We start from the raw sequence: 23266 nt of genomic DNA on the forward strand, positions 1-23266 counted from the left end.
TTACGAGCATTTATGTATGGCCAGTTGTTCTTTTTTATTGTTTGATTATAAGAAAGCATTTTTGTTTTGCTACTTTTTAAATAATGTATTTTTACTACAGTGCGGTGTCCATAAATGTGGGTTCAGACTGTACCAAGCCTTTACCCTTCGGTTATTGTGTAACTCCGATGTTAAAAATAAACGGATAAATAAATTGCCGTCTTCCGGTGTGAGCGCGTCTCGACTAGTGAAGTGATAGTTGATATTATGAATAATAGTCTCATCACATAAATCAAAGTACAGCATCTGAATGCGGCTTCCGGTTGATGTGACCGTTATGTATCTCCATCGAGCTGCTGCAGCCCGCTGGCGCGTGTAGAGGTGCTGTTTGCGTTCAGAGGGTGGGGGTGAGAAACCAATCGTGCGCATAATTGCCCCCTTTTCGATGGCCAGGAATGGGAAGCCAGGCCAATTTTCATCCAAACACAATGGCAGCGGTCAAGCTCGCTAGCTGATTTTGCTGTTAATTTCTGTGCTGGATACCGAATTCAACTTTACTCCCACAATTCGGATCCAAGAGCACTAACAACCTGTGTCCAGCCGCTCGCTTTCGCTCCGGTCCGTCAATGCGAATAGGAAGTCGACGGCTCCGGTGTTCTCTAATTTAAAAATGAAAAATAGAATGCTACTGTTGCTAGATTATAATAACATAAATAATTATATAAGACAAAGGATTTTTGTATGTTAAAAATGATTACACTATAAATGTCTTCATAGAAGGATAGCACACCTCAGTAATAGTGTGTTCAGCTCCGCGCTATATCAACTGTTTTCAAATATGTAATTTAACATTATTTACACAAACATGTACGTAGTGCCGCTGAGTTTCTTTCACCTGTTCCTCGCCGGTGCGCAGCATTTATAATTTGAACCAGTGGTAGACACAACTTGGCGTCACTAAAAGATGATGTCCATCTGTGGCGACTTTCTCACCCACTTGTTATTAAACGTTCAATATTCGACACCACTCCTTCATACGCGCCATTTGAAGAAACACGACCCGCATTGGATACCGAGCTGTTCGATTGCATCGTGGCTGTATGTAACATTATACAAGCCAACATTTCCTATCGTGGTATCATTGCAACAGAGCAGAATACGATATCCAATACATCGTATGTTGAATAAAAAAATGTTTAAATTTGCTGGCGTCTGGCGTGTGCCGGCGATGTAAACCTGAAATGTTTCATATATGCATAGTTTATACATAGTTTATTTACACTTGATTGGTTCGATAGTTACAGCAATTTTGAGAAATTTAATATATAAAAAACCTATAACGAGATAAATATCTACAAACTTGTTATTCTTAGTTTGGTGTTCATGCGGTAAACGAATAAATACATCCGAACCAAGCTCTACTCAGCTGAGAACCTTTTGGAAGTAGAGATGTCCTCTATCCTCGTTGAAATGCAACACTGCTCCGTGACGCAAACCGCTTGGCTGTTCTGTGCGGAATCAAACTAATATGATAAAGGGTTCCGACAATCGCGCGGCGTATGAACGGCACGCGGCGGCGCGATCCGACGGCGACTCGAAGTGTTCCGCGCTCGAAGCGTCAAACAACACTGTTATTCTCTCGTAGCGCGAAGCCCGTCAGCCCGCGCGTTGTGTGATTGTGTGCAGCTTCTAGTGTGGCAGCTATAATCCTAAAGAGTTGTACGGTCTGTCCCTATTATAATAAACTTCATATTTTTTATAATCAATTGTGTTTATTTGGCCGCCGGTAACAATCTTTTTAAGGGATTCCTTTTTAATTTGATACTACACACACCGAGACAATTTTCGCAGTATTTCTTAGTTAATACTATTTTTAGTCTGTAAATCTTCACTTCTCTCCGAATGTAATATTTTTGCAGGTACTTGTTGTGGAGGGTCTCTAAGCGGCCCAATTTCATTGTATTTCAATAGAGATCGCAACGGAATTAACGATTCATTGGGGTTGTCTGCGCGAGCTCTTGTGGCGCACAAATATGGAACACTTTACTTTTCCATTTTTGTTAAATACCTTTCTCTTTTGCTTTGCTAGAACTGCTACTGCACAGATTTCGTTTTTCTTTCAAAAAGCTACAGGGCTGACTAATATTGATCCTGCGTAAGGTTCTTTCGCATTTTCTTTTCATTTTGGCGGACGGTCAACAAAACTTTTCTTTAATCTTCCTGTCAACATCATCTTTTTCTTTTTCATTTTTTCAGCCGATAAAAGCCCACTACAAGGCATCGACACTCCCCGAAGCTCGCTGCGATCATCTGTCTTGCGCCGCTCGCATCCGGAGTCACGTGGCCTAACCAATGATGCAACTTTGGTCATGTCGTCGGTTTATTAACTTTTTCATGAAAATCTATCCGATATAAAGTTACTGCTAAAGATATTTTGCCACAACTTTCCTCTTATGCCACAATAAGTTTTCACCGAACTAACAATTCGTTTGAATAGCAGCTGCAAAACTATTGTTGGCAGTTTCAACGTAAAATTTTTCGTTTCAATTACGTGATTGATCGCGATGGCAAGCCTGGACACAGATCTGAAACTACAATTACTATCGTGTGGGATTTTGTTATCTGTGCGCTGAATAATAACGGGTTTAATGTTTCTTTTATTGCTATTTCATGTTCGTTATCGATAGGTATAACCAAATTTCTCGTTCAATCTTCGTGACTTGGTACTTTATAGGCTCTAAACGATGCGTCCGGCCGCGTGCGGCACACGTTGTCAGTCATTGTTCTCATGTCCGCTGGTATCACACATATCGCACGGTCATTTCGGCGTTGCAGAATTTTTTAACTGAAAGGTCTCTTTCGTATAACAAAAGTCTTTTGTAACGATACATAAAGTCCACCACGGAGCCGAGCGCGGCTCGCGGCGGCTGCAGCGCTCCCCTCGCGGCGCAATTAGCGCGGCGGCGTCGCTGCGCACGTCGCGCTCAATGACTGCAATTACGCGCGACCTTCGCGACGCCATGCTTCGGACAAGTGATGGAGATCCGCCGCGTCCGGACAGATTAGATAATCTCGGAGTTCTGCAAGCCCGCGGGCCTGCGCGGCGTCTGGGGGCGCGTGCGACGAGCCCTCGCGCGCCTCCAAACGTACGCCGGCTACCCGCCCGATGCGAGAGGCACGCCGCACCGAGCGCGGACTGCGGCGCCGCCAGACCGTCGCAGCGGCCGGGTTGCGCCGGAGGTTGGAAGTCAAGGGCTATCGGCGCAGTGAGGCCGCGCCGTCGCCGCCAGTGCGCGCCCAGCCGCCGTCGTCGTCGCTCGTGCCAGTGTCCACACAGCGACCGCAGCTTCATTATATCATACACTCGCTCCGAGCGCGAAACCGCACCGACGCGTAAGTACTGCTGTTAACAAACAACTTGTTTTATAATTTTATATTTAATTAAAAACTTTGTGTACATTTGACAATTAAAATTTCATCTTAATTAAGAATAATTTATTCTAAGTTGGAAACAACAATTAGATCACCTGAATCAATAAGTCAGAAGACTGGACTTCTAATTTCCTGAGTCTGATGTCTACTTTATCAAAATTCTACGAGCCTTGATTGCCTCGCCTCGCCTTGGTTCTATAAGTCTTAAGTTAAACAGAGGAGAAGCGCTCGTCGGTTGTGATTGTTTGACGCAGTTTTTTTAAACAGTTTGTCAACAACATTCCGCGGGCGTCGACTCGTCCGCGCCGCGTTCGCCGCGCCGATATTTTTCATAGTTTACATATTAATTCATCGTCATAGCTAAATATTTGAGCGACGGCGTGATTACAGAGGAGCTACATATGCGCGTCAAATATTTTTTTATCGCACTGTTTTATCGCACGCGAAAAATAATAACGGCGCCAACATTGACCTCCGTGGACCTCGACTTGAGATTCAATAAAAATTGTCAAAACATACGCGATAACAGTTATCATTAGGGGTTAGCTGCTGTCAAAAGTTACGCGACGAAAGCGATAAACTGCGGTTTAATTGTATTAACATTCGTGGACTAAGGCTCTCCTCGAGCTTGCGGTCAGGTCGGAGAGTTTGTCCGTCTTACAAATCCAAGCTCCAACTGAGTTCAACCGAGGAAAGTACTAAACTGTGTTACTGCAAAAAGCGACCTCAGCACTCGGCGCCGCGTGGAGCTGCATGTGCCAAACGAAAGCGTCGTTAATGTTAAAAGAAATGCGCGCGCGCGGCGGGCGTGGCGCCCGACGTAAGCGCTTTTTTAATTCCGTCGCGCGGAGTATTTTTGTTCGAGTATTTCGGCGGCGGCGGCGTCGACTCCGCGCCGCCCGCTCGTAGTATTTATATTACTCATCAAAAACCTCGGAAAGCTGTATTTGCTCTGAACCAATCGCAACCGGTTTTTAGCGGATAGTATTTTTGTTAAACGATTTGACACACGATAGTGTTTGATTTGACACGAGACAATCTTGACAACTGTGTGTACAGCTTGAGACCAGTGCGTAGGAACAGTTTTTATCTTATGTTAGAATGCTTGAAGCTGTCATTTACCCGCTTGGCCGCGCTGCCGTCGACAACTCATAAACGCACACGGACGGTGCGGCGCCGCCGGGCGCGGGGACCACGAGCTGTACCACGGCACGCAATAAGCCGCCGGACAGTCATGAATCATAACGTTATTTACTGTAGATTATTACAACTATAAAAACAAATAACAATTCCTAACATTCTCAACTAACACCTAGGCAAACAAATACAACATATAAAACTACGAGATATTACAAAAGTAGTCATCATTTTCATTTCATTCGCAGAACTTCCACTGCTGGACCTGTACCTTAACCTTAGCCCAGAATCATTTGTCTACCTTGTGGGCGTCCGGTCCGCGGTCCCACTCCGCTCCAAAACCTCAACACCCCAACAGCCATCAGCCGCTCTAAATTCAAAATAACTTTGTTCACGCAGGCATTTACATGCGCATTTAAATTGTTAACATCACAGGTAGTGAGCTACCACCGGCTCGGAACGCTGATCTGCTGAGATACGGCCAGAACAACTCAACAGTTGCTCCTCTTAATGAAATTTAACATATTTTTATGTGTACATTACAATATCAATCATGTAAATTAGACAACAAACCAAGATCCATACATTTCGATCAACTAAAAACTATCGAATGCTATGATAAGATTTATTTAATAATGTAATGTTAACTTTAGATTTACAACTAATTTATAACATATGCGTACACTCACATCCATGAAGGATTTGTTAACATTTGTCCAGCGCGTATTAAGTTCTGCGCACCATGGTCCCCGCCCGCCGCCGCTTCCTATGGGTTTGTGTCAGTTATTTTCGTGGACTGTGTTATTCTGCTATTTATTGATGAAAATTGAATGCGGTGAAATCTCGGCTTGGGCTGTGTTATCGAAATGCGGTATTTGTTAGCACCACCAATTCCACTAGCCCCGCTAGCCATTTCTTCTGTAAACGGTATATTTATAGACCAAGATGAAAATTACCCTGACTTACCATCCAAAATCGCTAGCACTGACGTAACAACGAGGAAGAATTGTTTGCCGACAGATGAAGGCCGTGCTCCTCTTATCACTGCTATCAGTGATAACAACACACACAGACAAGATCTTTTCCAACGCATTCAAAGATACACAGCGTTTCTTCTAGCAACAAACCAAAGGAGATTGAAGCCTACTGGCTCGTGAGATTCGCTGGAAAACCTATAATTTTTCATCTTCATTAAAGTTGGGAAGTAAGCAGCCTGCCGGAAGAGTGTACAATTTTCTGTCGCATATGTCTGTCGGGTCACGGGCGCCACCAGCAGCTCTCAGCGCTGCGAGCGGCGCCGCTCATTTATTTGGTCGCCAACTGTTGGTGCCCCGCGGCCGCGGCTCGGTGTCCTCGCGCGGCGGCTGATATGCCGCGCGTCCGTTCCCGAATGCACTCGTTCGCGTATTTTTAAACACAAACTCTTTTGGACTCTTTTCAGTTATTTTATTCGCAATTCCGAAGCACTGGCGTTACGTCATTCGCATTTCGCACCATTTTACTTCTGAATGAAATAAAAGTCTTGTTGTAGACTTTAAATAGTTTTAAATATCTTTTATTTTGTAATGGCGTGGTCTTAGTATAATTAATAGGGATACTATGATTATCTTTAACAAGAGCAACAATAATATTTGTTAATGATTAACAATTGCTAGTACATGCTTATATTTATCACTATTTTTGATCATCTTTTTCAATATATTTAAATGAACGCGGTGCTTAGTCAGTGCGCGGCTGCGGTTTGCGCATCACGCACTATCAGTAACTGCGAGCAGGTGAAACATGTTTGTAAACAATCACACGTGCACGCGGGTGGAGCTCTAACACTGAAGTAGAGTCGGACTGCACGCCCTTTGGGGCCTGGCGTCGGTGCTGCACACATGTGCACCGGCATCGGCTGCTTGGAATATGTATTCGAATATTTTCGATCCAGATGTAATATTTATAACATTGCATGCACATATCTCTCCCAGTAGAGTCGCATCGCCGGCAGGAGGTCGGACTGTCAATGAACGCGGCGCGGGTCCGTGGTCCGGGGCTGAGGGGGACCAGGTCTCGGAAGCCTTCATGATCGGCCGGCGTCCGCTGATTGCGTTCGTCGGGCCCCGCGTCACGATCGCGCGTCCAGTGGCCACGCGGCCGCGCGCCGCGGACTGTCCACTCACATAGATTAACCATTCCAAACGGTCAAAACATTGTTAACAGTATTCATGTGATGTAATCGTTCAGTTCACCCCAGGAGCAAATTTATCAAAAATCTCTTGAGATCACCAGCCGTGCGGTACACTAGGCTGTAAGGGTAGTTGAACCAATAGTGCACAGTTACGAGTCACAACCGAAATACGATTCTTTTAAGTCGAGCAAAAAGATCCAGGAGTCTTATGCGATTGACGAAAACCTTTGCGAGCCCGTGCCGTGTCCCGGCGGACGTCACCGGCCTTGTCACGCGTGCGGCGCATGAAATCCTTTGCTAGTTGAGCTCGCTAATGGATTTGACCCGCAACTCCGGGCTCCCCTCGGGCGTCCAGTGGGGGGCGGTCCCATCGTCTACTCGGGTGCCAGCCTGTTGCTTGCAGTCGTCGCGCGCCGCCGTCGGAGCCCTAACGTCTCGACCTGGGCCTCTGTCACAGTAACTGAACAGGTACATTACGATTAATTTTCGAAAAGTTGTCAAAGTAATTAATGATTTTAACGAACGAAGCCGCCGGCAGCCACGGATAATTATTGGTTAGAGATCCCTGCGCTGTAGTGCTCCCGGGCCCCGGCGCGTACTCGAGCGTAACCTGCCGCTCGTCAATGTGCGCAGCAGTGCGAATAAACATCGATGTATCGAATATCTGTTACGTAATGAATAGTGTTCTCGAAATAGTAGTCAAGGTGAACAAGTTGCGATCACACGAACGGACACACTTTTGTCAAGCTTCACTAAAGAAAAGTATAAGTCAAATTGCGGGTGGGCAGCTGCAGGAAAGAACCGTTTAGTTTACAATATGTCTGGGTTGCTGGAGTTTTTTTGGTTTTCCTTTTCGTTCAAGTGCAGTGTCGTGAGTGAACATGTGTATCGTAGGAAATTCAAAATTGTACGTTCAGCATGCACCTTCACATCATCATATCAACCTGTAGACGTCCACTGCAAAGCAAAGGAACCTCCAAAGATCGTCACGATCGGCGACTTTCCGCGATCTTAATTAAAAGGTCGGCCCGCCTAGTGCTGGGCCTGCCCGCGCCGCCTGCCGCCACTCATGAACCTTTATGTGTTATCGTCCGGTTGCTAACTCACGGTCCTCGACCTGCGTCACAGTTTAGGTAAAAAGAGAACAGCTGTTTCGTCGACAGACGATACACTTCAAGTAACGACTGAAGTCCAACAGAACCATAACTCATACATCGCGCGACTGCAGGAAGCCTTTACGATATTCCGTAGATGCGTAAATAGCCATGGTACGTTCTTAAATACCAGCATTCCGTATGGAACATCCATGCGGTCTACTTCCTACGCGGTCTTTTACTTCTCTCTACTCGCAATATGCTATCAGTTTGTTTTCATAGTTAAACTTTCGCTGACTATTTTCTGAGATGTGCCCGCGGAAACTTTCCAAGCCAGCGCCTGCGCCGGTCGCGGGGCCTGTGGCAACCGATAGCGTATCCTAATCGTTCTAATCCCGCGCCGATGACGGCGTATCGCCGCCGGCTCGGCTTCACTATCTTGGATATCGCGCGGCGGTGCTCCTTGATACGCGCATCGCTCGAATTCCGCGCGCACACGCACACGGCCACTGGTCGCTTCTGCGAGGGGCCGAGCAGGTGGACACCACCGCCTATTGTCTCTAGAGTGCTTGTGAAATTATTGATCGAAACTAAAGCTTTTTTATGTTTTTAAATCTATAATAATATTTAATACTAAGGCGTCATTTATTTTTTGTCAATTCATCGGGACATCACGTTCTAATCTCTCATATCTTAATCTTATTTAATTTGATTTTTTTTATTGTACACACTAGGAAATTTATACGTAGTTGCATAATATTAAATAATAAAGTGCAATGGCTGGTCTTGTCACGCGAGGTCATTTCTTCCAGACAACCATAGTATAAAAACAGCAGAGTAATAAATAACAGGCAGTTAAATTGTCCAAAAATACATATATGAATGCATAATTAACTAAAGATATCGCAACGTTCACCCGGGTGTTAATTTATTTATACATATTGTTATTCATGTAGGAACATTTGCAATGACCAAATGAAACAAGAATCATAGCGCGCTCCCTGCCCCGGCTGCGCACGCGCCACAGCTAGCAGCTACGAGGGTTCACGACGAACTCGTGTTTTTGCATTGTACTCATTAACAATATCTTTAATATAATTTTCTTGGATTTTACTGTCGCTAAAAATCATTTTTTTCCAGTTCGGAAAGTACAATTTATTATTGATATTATTTCTCACTATGGAACACTTGCAGTAATCTCTCGCGTCCGTCATGAAAGAGAGCTCAGTTACACAGAAAATGGTAATAAATGAAGTCCTCTCATACTCCAACCTGACGGAAAACAACATGCCCTTCTATGTTTTCGCATACTCTTTCGACTTCTGTTAAATACACAGAGTTGTCTATGGGAGTATAAAGAGATTTTTTTCTAGTTGAATGTGAATGGTTTATATACAATCGTGTGCACGTCAATGACATCTTCGACTTGTTTTACGACCGTAATTAAACTTTGGCAAGCGCGGGCGATCAGACATCCGTATCAAATAGCGGCAACCCTTTTCCAACTGCCTGCGCTTAGTAAAAGCGAAAAAAAAATTAGTAAAAAAAAACACTAGCGATACAAATTAGAATTAATAAAAAAAACTGCCTTACTTATGGACAAATTGCGGCGCGTCGCCTCACCTCGCCGCTGCTCTGCGCGCGCTGTCACAAGTTCCGCGTTGTGCCAGTAGTCGTTCAAATCGTACAAAACGTTTGGGGATTTTATAAGAAAATTTCGATTTTCTGCATAATTTGATCAAAGGAATTTCAGGTTCATAAAATCAAAGAGAGGCTCCCTCCATTCCTGAATTCAAACTCCAGACAACGCCTCCGGTCCGAACAATATTCGCTTGTAGGTTCTGCTTCTATACTAAGCTCTTTTTATGAAACAAAAATAATCAAATTTAAAAATAATTCTCTTTAAATTATTACGAAGCTAAAAATATAACAAAACAACTAATAAATCCGACGTACTTATAAACACTAAAAATATACAATCAAAATCATCATTCGACTGTCATGTCGCAGATCCTTAATTTTATTAAATTTTCTTTCAGTATTGTCCAATGCTATAAAATTATTTCATAGTGTTTAGTCGTAATTGTATAGATCTGATAAATTAATTTTGATTATGGTTAGGAAAATTTAATGACACACAATTAATTGACCAACGCGTCGTCATTTTGTAACCAAACTGCATGAATGTAGTTTGACAGACAACGCAAGCGCATAATGTATATATTATTTCATTGCAAATTTCGTCTTGATAAAGTGAACTAATCCTACTCGGATCTTAGTGTACGTAAAAATAATAAAGTTGTATAACAAAGCTAGACTTATCTTTTGTTAGTTTCAAATCTAAAATTAATAGTATAGTATTAAATAAATCTCATAATAGTGTTCAAGAGTTTTCAGTTGATCAAAATGTACGGAACTAGGTTTGTTGGCTCTGATTCGGTTGATATTACAGTGTGCTATAGAGCAACTGTGCGGCTTCTGGCCGCCGCATCTCAATAGATCAGCAAGTGCGTGTAAATGTCTGCATGTGTAAAGATATTCTGATTTTGAATTTGAATTGGTAGTGGTTGCGCGGGGTCAGTGCCGCGCGGTAAGTTTCCGTTGGACGCGCGATAACGGCCGCAGCTTCCACGCGCGCTCCCGGATCTCGGCGCCGCGCGATAACCCGACACTCATTTGTAGAAAATACCCGCCGACATTTGGACTTGCTTGTGTTTCGACTGAGAGAAAGTGCTCCAACCGCGGGAGAGCTGCTTGGTTGAAGTATCAGCGTGCGGGGCGCACGGGTAGGCCCTTCCTTAGGCGGTCCGTCGATACAGTTAAGGTTGCTGGACGCGGGCAGCTCGAAACCGGTCATCGTGGTTATCTTTGAGAAGTGCCTGTGCCTGTGCCTGTGCCTGTACTGTTATGCAGTCAGTCTCTAAAGATGATGACTTGATGTAACCAGATGACTCGGCCGTTGTCTCTGTATACTTACCAACATTAACCTGTAGGTTTCGTTTGCAGAGCGCAGCATCTGAACACGACAAAGAGATGTCGACCGCCGTGGAGAGCTTCGGCGCGGGGGAGACGATGGTGAGCGCGCGCGGGGTGCAGCTGCCACAGCTCAACGGTACCCCCACGCCCACGACGCCCACGCGCAGCCCGTGGGACGCACAGTTCCTGCCGCCGCCGCTCGTGCTGGAAGACCGCGCGCGAGCTGCCAAGGTATGCACATATATCTGAATCTCATAAATCATCTATACTCATTCTTTTTAGGTTTGCTAATGAGGTGCAGCGTTTCAATATACATAGTCTTGACTTCGACATAAGTAGAAACAGAACGAGCCTTATGCTCGGTTCGAACACGACTTGCATTAAAACTATAAAAATTTTTTGAACGAACAAAATAAATAGGTAATCGACTGGGTTTTTAATGACGTTATACGAAAGGTACAAACGAGTGTGGCGATCATTGTCGTGATGTGAACAGGCTGGAAGACCCCTCCGTGGGAGCGGCAGAAAATACAGACTTCCCTCCCCCTGCTCTGCTCACTTCGCGGGCCAGGCCAACACATGCGAACGCACACTATCATCGTTCTTCATTACATACGCAATTGCTTACACTCCCATATCTTGAGCTATTCACTGCACCGTGGACGACATTTATCTTCAAAGCGTAAACCAAATCGAAGGATTTTAAAATTCAACACCGTTTTCAATCGCACCAATTGTAGCCGAGGAGCGCAAAAATGAATTAGCGCGCACAAAGGACATCGTCGTCGCGTGACCCAATAACGCTCTGCGCTGTCGCCTGCACGCACACAGAACCGTCCTTAAGTATTCATGTGTGCTTGTCATATGGATGTATTCATTTTTTATTGCCGCTCAAAGAGCGCACGCCTGTGCCATAAAAAGTCAATCAAACAAGGAGTAGTATCGAAACTTTTGCTCTACACCTTAGGAAAGCACGGAGGCCGGGAAAATGTAAGAAAAAAACAAAAGCAAAAAATTTAAAACATAGCAAAACAGAACAAAATGTACACCTGGTGGAAAGGCGATGAAAGTAAGGTGATGAATGAAAGATTCAGGGAAAAATTAAAGGCTTGAAAGAATCTGTTAAGAATAAAAGGCAAATAAACAAATGACGTTGAGACAGAAAAAAACGAGAACGCAAATAATATGATGTATATATATATATATATATATATATATATATATATATATATATATATATATATTGTAAAAATAGTCCCTGTATATTCAAGACAGGGTAAGCACGAGACGCCCGCAAAGTCGGAGTACAGTTATTTCGGTATCGCTGTATAAAAAGTTGTACATTAATGTAAATGGTATTTTAAGTAACAATAATTAAAGCTTTAAAATGAACTGCCCTACCGCTGTACAGACAATTACTGTACAAATGATCACTAAAAACAGTCTCAGTGAGTTTGGTGTGGGCTCTAACAGTACGTGAGCAAGCCTGGTAGCTTCATTTTATGTAGAAGGATGCCATAACACGTGAGTGCACTTTGTAGTTTCTATTAAATTGTACTTCTCTGGCATGACGCACATGACGCGCGCGTATGATTACTGTTAATGATTTTCAGTGTAAAAAACGTTGATGAATAAATAAAAACAAATGGACGTGGCGAACTTAAAGAGAGATTCATCGGCGGCGCGTAGCCAGCAATTTATTTGTTAACGAGGTCGCCGCGCCCCGCGCCCCGCAGCCGCCCCGTAGCCGCCCCGCAGCCGCCCCGCAGCCGCCCCGCAGCCGCCCCGCAGCCGCCCCGCTGCTCCCTCTGCGTACTCGTGGACTAACTTCGCTCTGCACCAGCACAGCCAGCACTCGTTTGGCATTACTTGCTTTATGTCGATTGGCACACCATCATTCAATGCTAGCCGACGGGTGCCCACTTGACCTCGGACATCTCGTCACCCGAAGCTTATCTCGCGCGGTTCATCAGCTGCTCTGATCATCGGTAATGCGCCGCAAGCCGCTCGTTCCTCGTTCCTTCCCGTATCTCTCATTATCGCAGTATTTGCACGATCTGTTACGTATTCGCCTATGCCCTGACCCCTACTCTTGTGATAACGCAGATCGCTAAATAAATCATCAAATCAAACTCGTGTCAACTGTCGCAAAGATTTTTATGCGACAGAGCTGCGGTGCGCGCGAGGTCGCGCACGACTTCTTGTATGATTCGTTATTGTAATACTAATCTACAGCGTTGGGTGAATAAATTAAACCTTCGTTTTCCTTAATGAATATCTTATGTAACTCATTGTCTAAGTGACGTCAGTTTAACACAGTTAAAACTTTATCATAGAAAACTGTGAGCGGCTCAGATCACTGGGTAAATGTTTCTTGCTCTGTTTCTTGAGCACGGTGACAGTGTGACAAAGACAAAGGCCGCATGGGCTGCGATTGCATCCGCAGCCGTCGTAGTCGCGTCACCAGCTCGCTCTCGACGCTTCCCCGGCAGCGCTGCTCACATGTCTTTAATTGAAAAGCTAATTGGCCGCAGCTTGCTTCGCCGCGAGGCGTGTTTATGGTTTCTTTAATTAATAAGAAAACGGCAAAAGCGCATATGTGTCCAGTTATTGGACACGAGCCACTCGTCTTTAATCATAAGTATCTAAATATTGCTTTATATAATCACATCAGCCATAATACATTCATTTGTCGTATAAATTCATTCGTTAGCGTTCAATGTCTTTCGATATTAACAAAGCCGTCTTTCTACCTGGTAAGTGTTCTGCGCTGCGCTTGCTTGTCTATGGACTCCAAAACTCAAGGCCCCAGTGATCAACTTTTCCGCCCGCTATGTGGCCAGTCCGCAGCCACTGCACTTTTCAATAAGCTGGGCTATGTCGGCTACTTAGGTTCCTCTACTGATATCCTCGTGCTATCAATAGTGTTATATGTAGTACGTTAAAAGTGAACGTTAGACTTTTTTTCTGAAGAACATTGTGGAGCTAGAAACGTAGGAAAACTAAGCTCCCATACCGACCGCCGCTGTGTTGACACGCAGCTGAGTCTGTTTACAAGAACTTGTTTCTGGTGCTCCTTGCCTCGTGCCGAGCTGCCAGTTGACTCGGGATGACCCGCGCGGGCGTGCGATCTCCCGCGATGACCCGCAGGCAATAAAAATTATCAGCTCACCTTCAACACTGCGCGTCGATAACGACTCATAATATTATTTGCGTTTCTTCTAGAAAGATCTTCGTGTAGCCTGGCGTTGCGGTTGAGAGCGAAGCCACTATGAATACGTATATATACGAATTTAATTTAAGGCTTGACTTGACCAATACCTTTGTGACACGGAAATAATTATAAATTTGTTATAAACATATGTACAAACAGTCCTGGGCGCCGACGATTTTATTTGCTAGGCGGGCGTGGCGTGGCCGCCCAGCGTGAGGTCTCGCATCCAGTCGCTTGCGGAACATTCTCTTATGCAGCGCAACAGCGGCACTTCACTCCTAATAACACAACCGCCCGAATCGAGGCTCTAATAAATTGTCTGATCAACGGTAAAGTGCATGACAAGAGATTTCAACTGTATGAATAGTTTATTCAAGCCGAAATTTTTTTTTCAAAATATTGTGATAAAAAATATATCACAGTGAAGGATATATTTTTATAGATTGATGATGATACATTACTTAAATAAATAAATCAATAATTGTAAAAAAATCAAAAATTATAATTTAAAATTTTTACAATATTCTTGAGGTCAATTGAATGAAGAGAGGTGATGTATTAAAAGTAACAAACAAAATGGAAGAGAATAAGAAACACAACAAACAGAGGAACGAATACAGACACAGACACAGAACACAACAAAAAGATCGTAAGAAGGATAAAAGAGAAGGAGGAAGAGTTATATTTTATTGTAAATAATGGCCGGGGAGTAGGAGAAGGAGAGGTCCTCGAGAAAATGGGAGCAAAAGTTTTAAAAAAAACAGATGAATTGAATGTTTTCATGGAGTTTCTTAAGTCTAGTGCGGTTCACTAGTGCACACCCAGGGAGTCGCGCCAGCTTGCGGTAACTGATCGTCAAATATCGTCGAGCGACGCAGGGGCGCGCCGGCGATAAACAACTCGCGGCCGCAGTTTTGTTACTGACTAATAAACGTTAGCTCAAATAATATGCACGCGCCTCGGACCGGCGGGCCCACGGCACCCACGGCACCCACGGCACACACGGCATCATCGTTTGCAATGTATGAAATATGTTTAATTACGGGTTTAATCGAAGCATTTGTGGTTTCGTTTACAAAAATACATGTAAACACGATAAGTACCAATTTGATACGAAGCCGCGCTGATGAGCTGTGCTCGCAGGTGCAGGCGCGGCTGTCCGGGCTGGTGCTGTGCGGCGCGGCGCTGCAGCGCGTGGGCGAGACGTTCTCGCGCGAGCTGGAGCGCGGCCTGCGCCAGCTGCCCTCCAGCCTGCAGATGGAGAACACCTACGTGCCCGAGCTGCCCGACGGCACCGGTAAGAATCACCTTTAATAAACTGAGACACCAGGCATCGAAATAGCTACCTCTCCGTCGTGTTGCTCTCATCGCAAGTCAAAATACGTGGCGCTTGAGAAGCCTGTTGTTATTGAGTTCTCCCGTTATTCGATCCATTTACTCAACATTTTCATTATAATATTTAATGTTTACATCGAAGGCAATTGAACGCGTTCGTTTGCCAAAGTTAGATAAGCAGGCGGCGGTGCGATTCATTGGTCCGCTGAACTTAAGTGCTTTTTAACGAACGCCTCAATTGAGAAGCAACGTCGCGGTGCACGCGGCGCCGGCGCCGGCCCGGCCCGCGTCCAGCCCGCGGACACCTCCAAGTGGCATTGGTGCGCGTTTATTGTTTTTATTAATTCAATAACAATGTGACGCAACGCGACCGCGCTGCAGATCTCGGTCAGGTTATCAGCACGGGGGCGTCAATGTAAAAGAAAACAATTCAATTAACGGTAAAGGATAAACTCTCAAATGTTTAACGAAAAGTTGTTTCGCAGGACGTGCGGGGTTTCCTAGAGAGGGATTTTAATGTTTAGAGAACAATTGTCAATCGCTAATGGCGTTAAGATAGGCAACGCCGCACCAGGTTGCACTTGACTGAGGGTCCGACTCGTTTCCGCGCACCGCGCACGTCACCCTGTGGTAACGACGATGCTCCCTTGTTCACAAGTCCTGTGAAAAACAAGTCAAGAGCTGCCGGCACAGCGAAGCGAGACCACCCTAGTCGCGGTCTCAGTTCCGCGGTTAAGTCGCGTTAAAGCTGCTTATATAAACCATCAATGGTTTTCTTGACCGCTCAAACTATTCACGCTTGTAGATTATCTAGTATCGCGTGTTACCCATACTTCTTCTTTTCAATCGATGGACGCCCGCTGGAAGAGTTAGGCCTCTCGCAAAGATCTTTACGTGGATCAGACAGCAACTTACCGCGAGCTTAACTGTGTTAGTACGCAGTAGTACGTAGTAGGAGGTCCACCTGCGCCACGTTTACCGGCTCTTGGTCGCCACATGAGAAGCTTTCGGCAATCGGTTGTAAATAACCAACCGTTACTAAAAATAGTATTTTTTTTACATAGATACGTTTTCTATTAGCTCTAAGAGAGTGCCAGTCAACATGTATACTATGACTTTATTACTGCAGTTAGTTTCCCAAGTGCAGCTGATATCTCTCCCACGGTGTACATATGTAATCACTCTAAACCATCCTGTGTGGGTAATAATAATATGAATAAATAAAGAACTAAACAGTTTTGTAAACTAAAACAAAGAACACTTTTATAAAGACCCGGAGCACCGTGGGCTCGCAGAGTGGCTGCGTGCGTGGATTACGTTTGTCTGTAGTCGATTGTCACCCGCGAACCGAAGCGAATATGAAATGTGAGTGTGTGTGTGCAGAGGAAGGCGTGTTCCTGGCGCTGGACCTGGGCGGCACCAACTTCCGCGTGCTGCTGCTGGAGCTGGCGGACGGGCAGCTCGTGCGCGAGGACGTCAAGCAGTACCACATCAGGTAACAACATCTTCACAGCTCATCATTCGCTACCAGTCAAACTACGAGTTGAAAAGTTTGTCGCGAGTCACGCGTTTTTTTAAATAAATATTTTCTTATATCCAGAACAGTCAGCGGATCGAATGTTCACGGGTGAAAGTAAAATTGTAGAGTTTATGCTACGACTATTGCTAAATTGTATACAATATAATATTCTTATCTTTTATTTTCTTCAGTACATTGTTTTAAACTTGACTACATGAAACACATAACATCATTTCTCTTTACAGCGACGCACTGCGCCTGGGCTCCGGGGAGGACCTGTTTAACTTCCTGGCAGACTGCGTGCAGGACTTCCTCCGCTGCGAGGGCATGGAGGACCAGGAGCTGTCACTCGGTGCGTTGTTACAACGGCAGTTGCAGACGGGAGGACATGGGGCGCGACGAGGGGTCGGCGAGCAGCGCCGGGGCAGCGGTCAGCTGTCTATCGCAGAAAAATATCAACAATTAATTCGATATTATTTAAGCGTTTTGTTCAAAGATAACGTTTGTTTACATTAAAGCAACGGGTTGTTTGGATAAGCGCTTCAATGATCTCAAATAATTTGAATACAAACAAGTGATTAGATGAATGTAATTATTTATGCGTGCGCGTAACAATTTGTATGAAAAATCATAATTGTCCTGATCCGTTTGCGGCTTTTTCATTTTATAATTTTAATAAAAATAAATACGTAGTCGTTCTGTGCGCCTGCGCGTACTTGCAAACACACTTCACTTTTTTTTGTAATTATTTAAAACGGTTTTAGTGTCAATAATCCGGCAAAGCATTGCCTTATTTTTTACATTAATAAATTGAGTTGTAATCGTTAAACTGTATAAAACATATCAAAATTTTGTACCAAATATTAAACAGGGTGACTTGCAAAGCTCCTGGTCGCTCGACACAGGATGGTGCGATTTATTTAGTGCGTCAATATTTAATGAATACATATTTATTCAATCAATACTTCGTCCGATCGCTCGGCGTGTGGCCAATGGCGGTCGCAATTCGCGCTATCTTGCCAGACTCAATGATATTTGTGGTCTGTTTTTCCCACACATATCAATTTATATTTCACTATCCTCATCATTTCAGCCAAAGGCCTCTTCTGTAGATTTTCAGTAGGATTGGCTGGCACCGGCCCGTGGTTTGCTGGTCCATGGTCTCCGCTTCAAGACCACGAGACCAAAACTAACCAAAAATAAATAATCAATTATTTAGCGCCCCTTGTCGTCTGACCGCTGCCACTTTATTTTCCCTAATACTATATATATTTATTATTTTTAATTTACTTCCATCTGATAACGCGCTTTTGCTACAAACCTTTGCTGTTGTCGGTGATGACAACCGAACTTTTAAAAGTCAATTTACTACCGCGCGTCATCTGTCTCTCTTCGAGGAGATTCCTGCGCATGGATTCTGAGGTGGTTCCGTAAAGGCTTTCACTTTTTGTCTATTGCAAAGGTATGCGACCTCTGGATCTCAGGCATGCGTTCTAGCGGGAATAAATCCATAGCGTCGTCTTTATTTTGTACAAATACAACGAACTTAGAAATTCGGCTGGAGCTCTTAGTGCATTCTGTTTTTTTTTTCGTTTTTGCTGATATTCCCAGTGCAGTAAGATAGTGTTCGCGCGTTGCAGGGTTCACGTTCTCGTTCCCGATGAAGCAGCACTCGATCTCGTCGGGCGAGCTGCTGACGTGGACCAAGTCGTTCTGCTGCAGCGGCATGCGCGGCGTGGACGTGGCGGCGCTGCTGCAGCGCTGCCTGCGCGCGCGCCGCCTGCGCGTCACCGTGCAGGTGCTGCTCAATGACACCACTGGCACGCTCATCGCCGGCGCCCATCTCGACCCCGACGTCGCGGTGAGTCCCAGACCCTCGCACCTCAGCCCGTCCGTAGCTCCGCCGCTGCTGCGGAAGGAAATTCAGGAGTATGTCTACCTCTGCCCCGTAGACCACCAGCTCGCCTTCGAGAAGTCAACACATCGGTATAAAGTAATATAAATTTGGATATGCTATATACACATACGTTACTGCCAGGGATGTAGATTTTATCTAGAACAACTTTGTAAGAAACTTGATAGTTACGCTTTTAACACTAATTTTACATTTTTCCGGTTATAAACGGTCAAGCCGCGTGATTTCCTGGCTTCACCGGAGTATAAGGCCTCGGTTACTGAGCTCCATTTGTAACAAAAGGCGAGAAATATTGGGGCGCACAATGGTTGACATGGACATCGACCGAAAATTCTCTTCGCTACAGATCGGCGTGATCATGGGCACCGGGTCCAACGGCTGCTACGTGGAGCGCGCCGAGCGCGTGCAGCACTGGGAGGCGGCGCGGGGGCGCGGGCGCGACGTCCTCGTGGACATCGAGTGGGGCGCCTTCGGAGACAACGGCTGCCTCGACTTCCTGAAGACCGAGTTCGACCGCGAGGTGGACGACAACTCGCTGCTCGCCAACTCCTTCACGTGAGTTTCACTTCGGCGACTTTTAAAACTTTTATAGAATTCTCCTTTTTATTCAAATACATCCGATGTGCTAACTAGGCAGTGTTCGGCAATCTGCGGCCCGCGAGCCGTGTGCGGCGCTTTGGATGTGAAGTTGGCACTTTGTTTTTATATCCAAATATTATTTGCCGAAGAATGGAATTTGCTATAATTATTAAATTGTATCAATTTAAATTTTTACTTAAATCATAAGTGATTATTTAAAAATACTAAATAAATATTGTTCAACGCTTTGCGAAAAAAACTTTACTAATAGGTAATTAGAAAAAAATTAAAAAAATTATATTTAAGTAAGTATTTATTATTAAGAAAAGTTTTGATGATGGCTCTTTAAAACTTTGAAATTTTGTAAATTTTTATTATTAATTCTTCCGACTCCGTGGTCGTCGAGCGCTGTGCTGGGTGATGTTATAAAGTTGTTAGTGTATTCGGTTCCGACTGACTGCGATACAGTGTAACGCCTTGTGCCGCAGGTTCGAGAAGTACATCGGCGGCAAGTACCTGGGCGACGTGCTGTGCGCGGCGCTGGGGGGGCTGGCGCGCGACGGCCTGTTCCCCGCGGCGCCCACCGGCCTCACCTCCGCACACCTCAGCATGTTCGAAGAGTGAGGGCTTTGTCTGTTCATGGAATACTTCTTAGCAGCTGCCGCGTGCAACGAGGGTGGTCGTGGTCAGCCCGCGTCGCCCATAACCACAGAGCAGTCCTCGCTTCGCCAACTTACACTGCTACACCTCCGTTTCCGTGAACGTAACGTCACGCAGATTACATGCTAGTGTCAGCAGCATTCTCTCGGCAGAACAGTCGTGTGCGTATAAGTACACGTTCCGTCCGCTGCCAAAGCATTATCCTCATTATATTGTTGTGTACAGTCGGGGTGACCGTACAGATGCTAGGCCACCGTCTACCGCTGATGGCTGCCGAAGGGCTTATGGCTTAAGCCGAGGTGTTTTTGTGGCGCGCTTTTTATAAGAGAATTTCTAAAACTACCATTATTGGAGTCAAACGTTTTTTGAAAGTTATCAAAACATAGAAATTTCGTCTTTCGTTCTTTTCGTCAACCTTCCTCCGTCAAACGACTCGGTACAAGAGTCAGTTTTTTTCCGCTTCATTTCTTACCTGAACAGTTTATTCTAAGAAGAAATAAGAAAAACGATTTTCCGAATGAAATTTTCAATTTTGCATTTATTACGTGTAGACAGTTCCTAGTAGTGCTGATTAGTGAAGCGGTAGAGTATACGACAGACAATTTCGATTATGCTCTCGCTTTCCACAACTACGAGAGCTTCGGCTAATGATGGTCAAGATGGTAAAGTCCATCTTTTTGGATTTAACAATTTCAATGAGTAAGATATTTGAATTTTTTGCACGCGTTCTGTCAAAATACGTTGTCATTCGTGAGTGCTCGTATTCGTGTGGTCTGTGAGTTTTGCGCGCGCAGCTGGCAGCTTATGTAGCGATAGTTTAATTGTTTACCCAGTGTTGTCGTTCGGTGTTACAAATGTATACGAGCACGTTCACGCGGGGACTTCGGTGGAAGTGTGACCGAGGCGGTTTATTTAAATTTATACAAAAACCATTTACAATTTGGACTCTAACGCTGCTACACACTGTAATCGTTCGAATTCAAATCAGCGTTCTATTTTGAATCCCAACATTCATTAACACAAAAGCCGTAGTGTCTAGTAATAAGGAGGGTGAACGCTAAAGTTCCAAGGGCTTAGGTGTTTCACTCGCCTTCAAGAGTGTAAGTAGTGTGTTCTGCGGAGCGTTGGTGTCGTTGGTGTTACGGTATAAGATGTGAGCGGTGCGATGCGCAGGGAGAGCTGCTCGGGCGCGTGGCGGCGCACGGCGGCGGCGCTGGGCGCGGCGGGCTGCGGCGCGGGGGTGTCGCGCCCCGACGCGCTGGTGGCGCAGCACGCGGCGCGCGTCATCTCAAACCGCGCCGCGCAGCTCGTCTCCGTCTGTGAGTATTCATCCTTCCCCTACACCCCGCACTCCATCACGGACAAAAAAACTGAATCGTTAATGCGTATGTGGTGACGTAGGGGAACTGATTTAGCCTTACAACTCCATAGCGCACGGCTTCGACAACGACAAAGTTCTTCCAGGACGCCGAGATGGCTTTCCGTGTACTGCGCACAGTGGAGCTGGTCACATGTCGGGCCTAAATGTTCACGAGGCGCGGGGGATTCTCAGAGTACCTGTGGAAGTTTAAGCTCAAACGGAATCCCTCGTGCACCTGTGACCCAGCGGAGCTCCAGACCGTGGTGCACGCAATTACTTGCTGTCCTGTGTATGGAGGGCTTACAGTGGCGAGCAAAGTAAAAATGGTTCGGAGCATTGCATGTGGCCGCACCGCCTCCCCTCCTTCTTGCGGTTTTATTGCAGAGTGGTGGTTGACGTTATTAAGCATAACAAAAACGTGTAACAACAACTGAGGCGAGGGGTGGGTGGCAATGCGTGAATGTAATGTGGGTGAATGCTGTGAGAATGATAGAAATTGTGAAGGATGAGAGAGAAACGGTAAAAATATACGTCCCTGTTCCAAAAATCCCAGCAACCATTCTCAGAGACGGTCGAGGCAATACCTACCGTAAATAGGTTCCTATCCTCAGGGAGAGATGCTAACCTCATCGGTACGGCCTAACGACCGGGAGCTTTGGTGTCAGTACAATCAAGTGTGGGTTAAAGAAGGTCTAGTAAGTAGAGCGTGTGTGGTCGCGTGCGCAGGCGTGGCGCGGCTGCTGCGGCGCATGGGGCGCGCGCGCGTGTCCGTGGCGGTGGACGGCTCCGTGTTCAAGCGCCACCCGCGCATCCAGCTGCTCATGAACAAGTACATCGCGCTGCTCGCGCCGCACCACCCCGTGAGTTCTCTTAATCCATCTCTTTATTCAACCTTTAGTTTGCTATCAATTGTTAATTTTCTATTTGATGAAATGATTCTAGCTACCCAAGCAAAGGCTTACTGCAAAAGAGGTTTTAGACCGGACAACTGCTGCGCTCTACCGCTCTTATCCGTGAAATCTGCTAATGACATTTGGGCACTTTTGATTGTCCGGTGCAAAAAAATTACACATTGACTTGCTCTCCTTACGTATTTTTTGTTATTTATAAATGAAGTGAATATTGTCCATTCCTTTAATAAGCAGGCGCATCAAGATTTTTAATTGTTATAACATTTAATTGTGTCATTTCAATGCATCTGCTTCTGATGTGCTTTGGTAGATAAATGAAAACATTTTTGTCAACGACACTGCGTCGCTTTTTCCTGTAGTTTTAGTTGTTATTAGGATGGACTTAATGATGTGTTTGTGCGTGTAGTGTGTTTCTCGTGGTAACCAAACACCATTTAAATTCAATCGATGGAATTAAATTCCGCGAGTCTAACCCGTACTGATGCGACGCGTGTGTGTGCAGTTCACGCTGCTGGGCGCGGAGGACGGCAGCGGCAAGGGCTCCGCGCTGGCGGCCGCCATCGCCGCCCGCGTGGCCGCGCGCAGCTCTCCCTAGTGCCGCCCCCTAGTGCTGCTCCCCCGTGCCGCCCCCTAGCGCCGCCCGCGCCGAGCCGGCCTCGGAGAGTCGGTGTCGGGGGTGCGCGTGCGCGGCGACAGCGCCGAGGCGTCGCGACGGGCCTTGCACCTTATAGGTGTAACCAAATGAACTGTTATCTGAGCTGGTGTGACCACGTGCGTGCGCGATGGGCTACGCGGCGGCAGGCACGCGTCAGCTCAAGTGCACTTCAAAAGTAAATAGATAGAAAACTACGTAGAATTTATTCAGCCATATCTCGTATTAAAAATTAAAGACTTATGAAAATATGTTACTACATTTGATAGATTTTTATATAGCGTAGCGTAATTGTTATATTTATTTCCAAAGTACTGTTTATCTATATAT

The 23266-nt window shown here is 45.4% G+C and overlaps 1 protein-coding gene across 2 annotated transcripts; it reads left to right on the forward strand.

Annotated features, from left to right (window-relative positions):
- The first annotated feature begins 3239 nt into the window (after positions 1-3239).
- LOC137925172 (hexokinase-4-like) lies at positions 3240-22967 on the forward strand. 2 transcript variants are annotated; one of them, XM_068768562.1, is made up of 12 exons: positions 4084-4179; positions 4211-4231; positions 10822-11022; positions 15149-15302; positions 16724-16835; positions 17105-17211; positions 18500-18720; positions 19121-19329; positions 19842-19973; positions 21187-21332; positions 22100-22233; positions 22787-22967. In XM_068768562.1, exons 1-12 carry the CDS (start codon positions 4165-4167, stop codon positions 22877-22879), a joined length of 1545 nt encoding a protein of 514 aa, XP_068624663.1. In that variant the 5' UTR covers positions 4084-4164; the 3' UTR covers positions 22880-22967. The 2 variants fall into 2 exon arrangements, with proteins under 2 accessions (XP_068624664.1, XP_068624663.1); XM_068768563.1 differs by lacking the exons at positions 4084-4179; positions 4211-4231 and adding an exon at positions 3240-3372.
- Positions 22968-23266: the final 299 nt, after the last annotated feature.

This window comes from Battus philenor, unplaced genomic scaffold (genome assembly GCF_028537555.1).
Source record: "Battus philenor isolate CCGP_79_NKW_IND1 unplaced genomic scaffold, ilBatPhil1.0.hap1 SCAF_26, whole genome shotgun sequence".
Lineage (NCBI taxonomy): Eukaryota > Metazoa > Arthropoda > Insecta > Lepidoptera > Papilionidae > Battus > Battus philenor.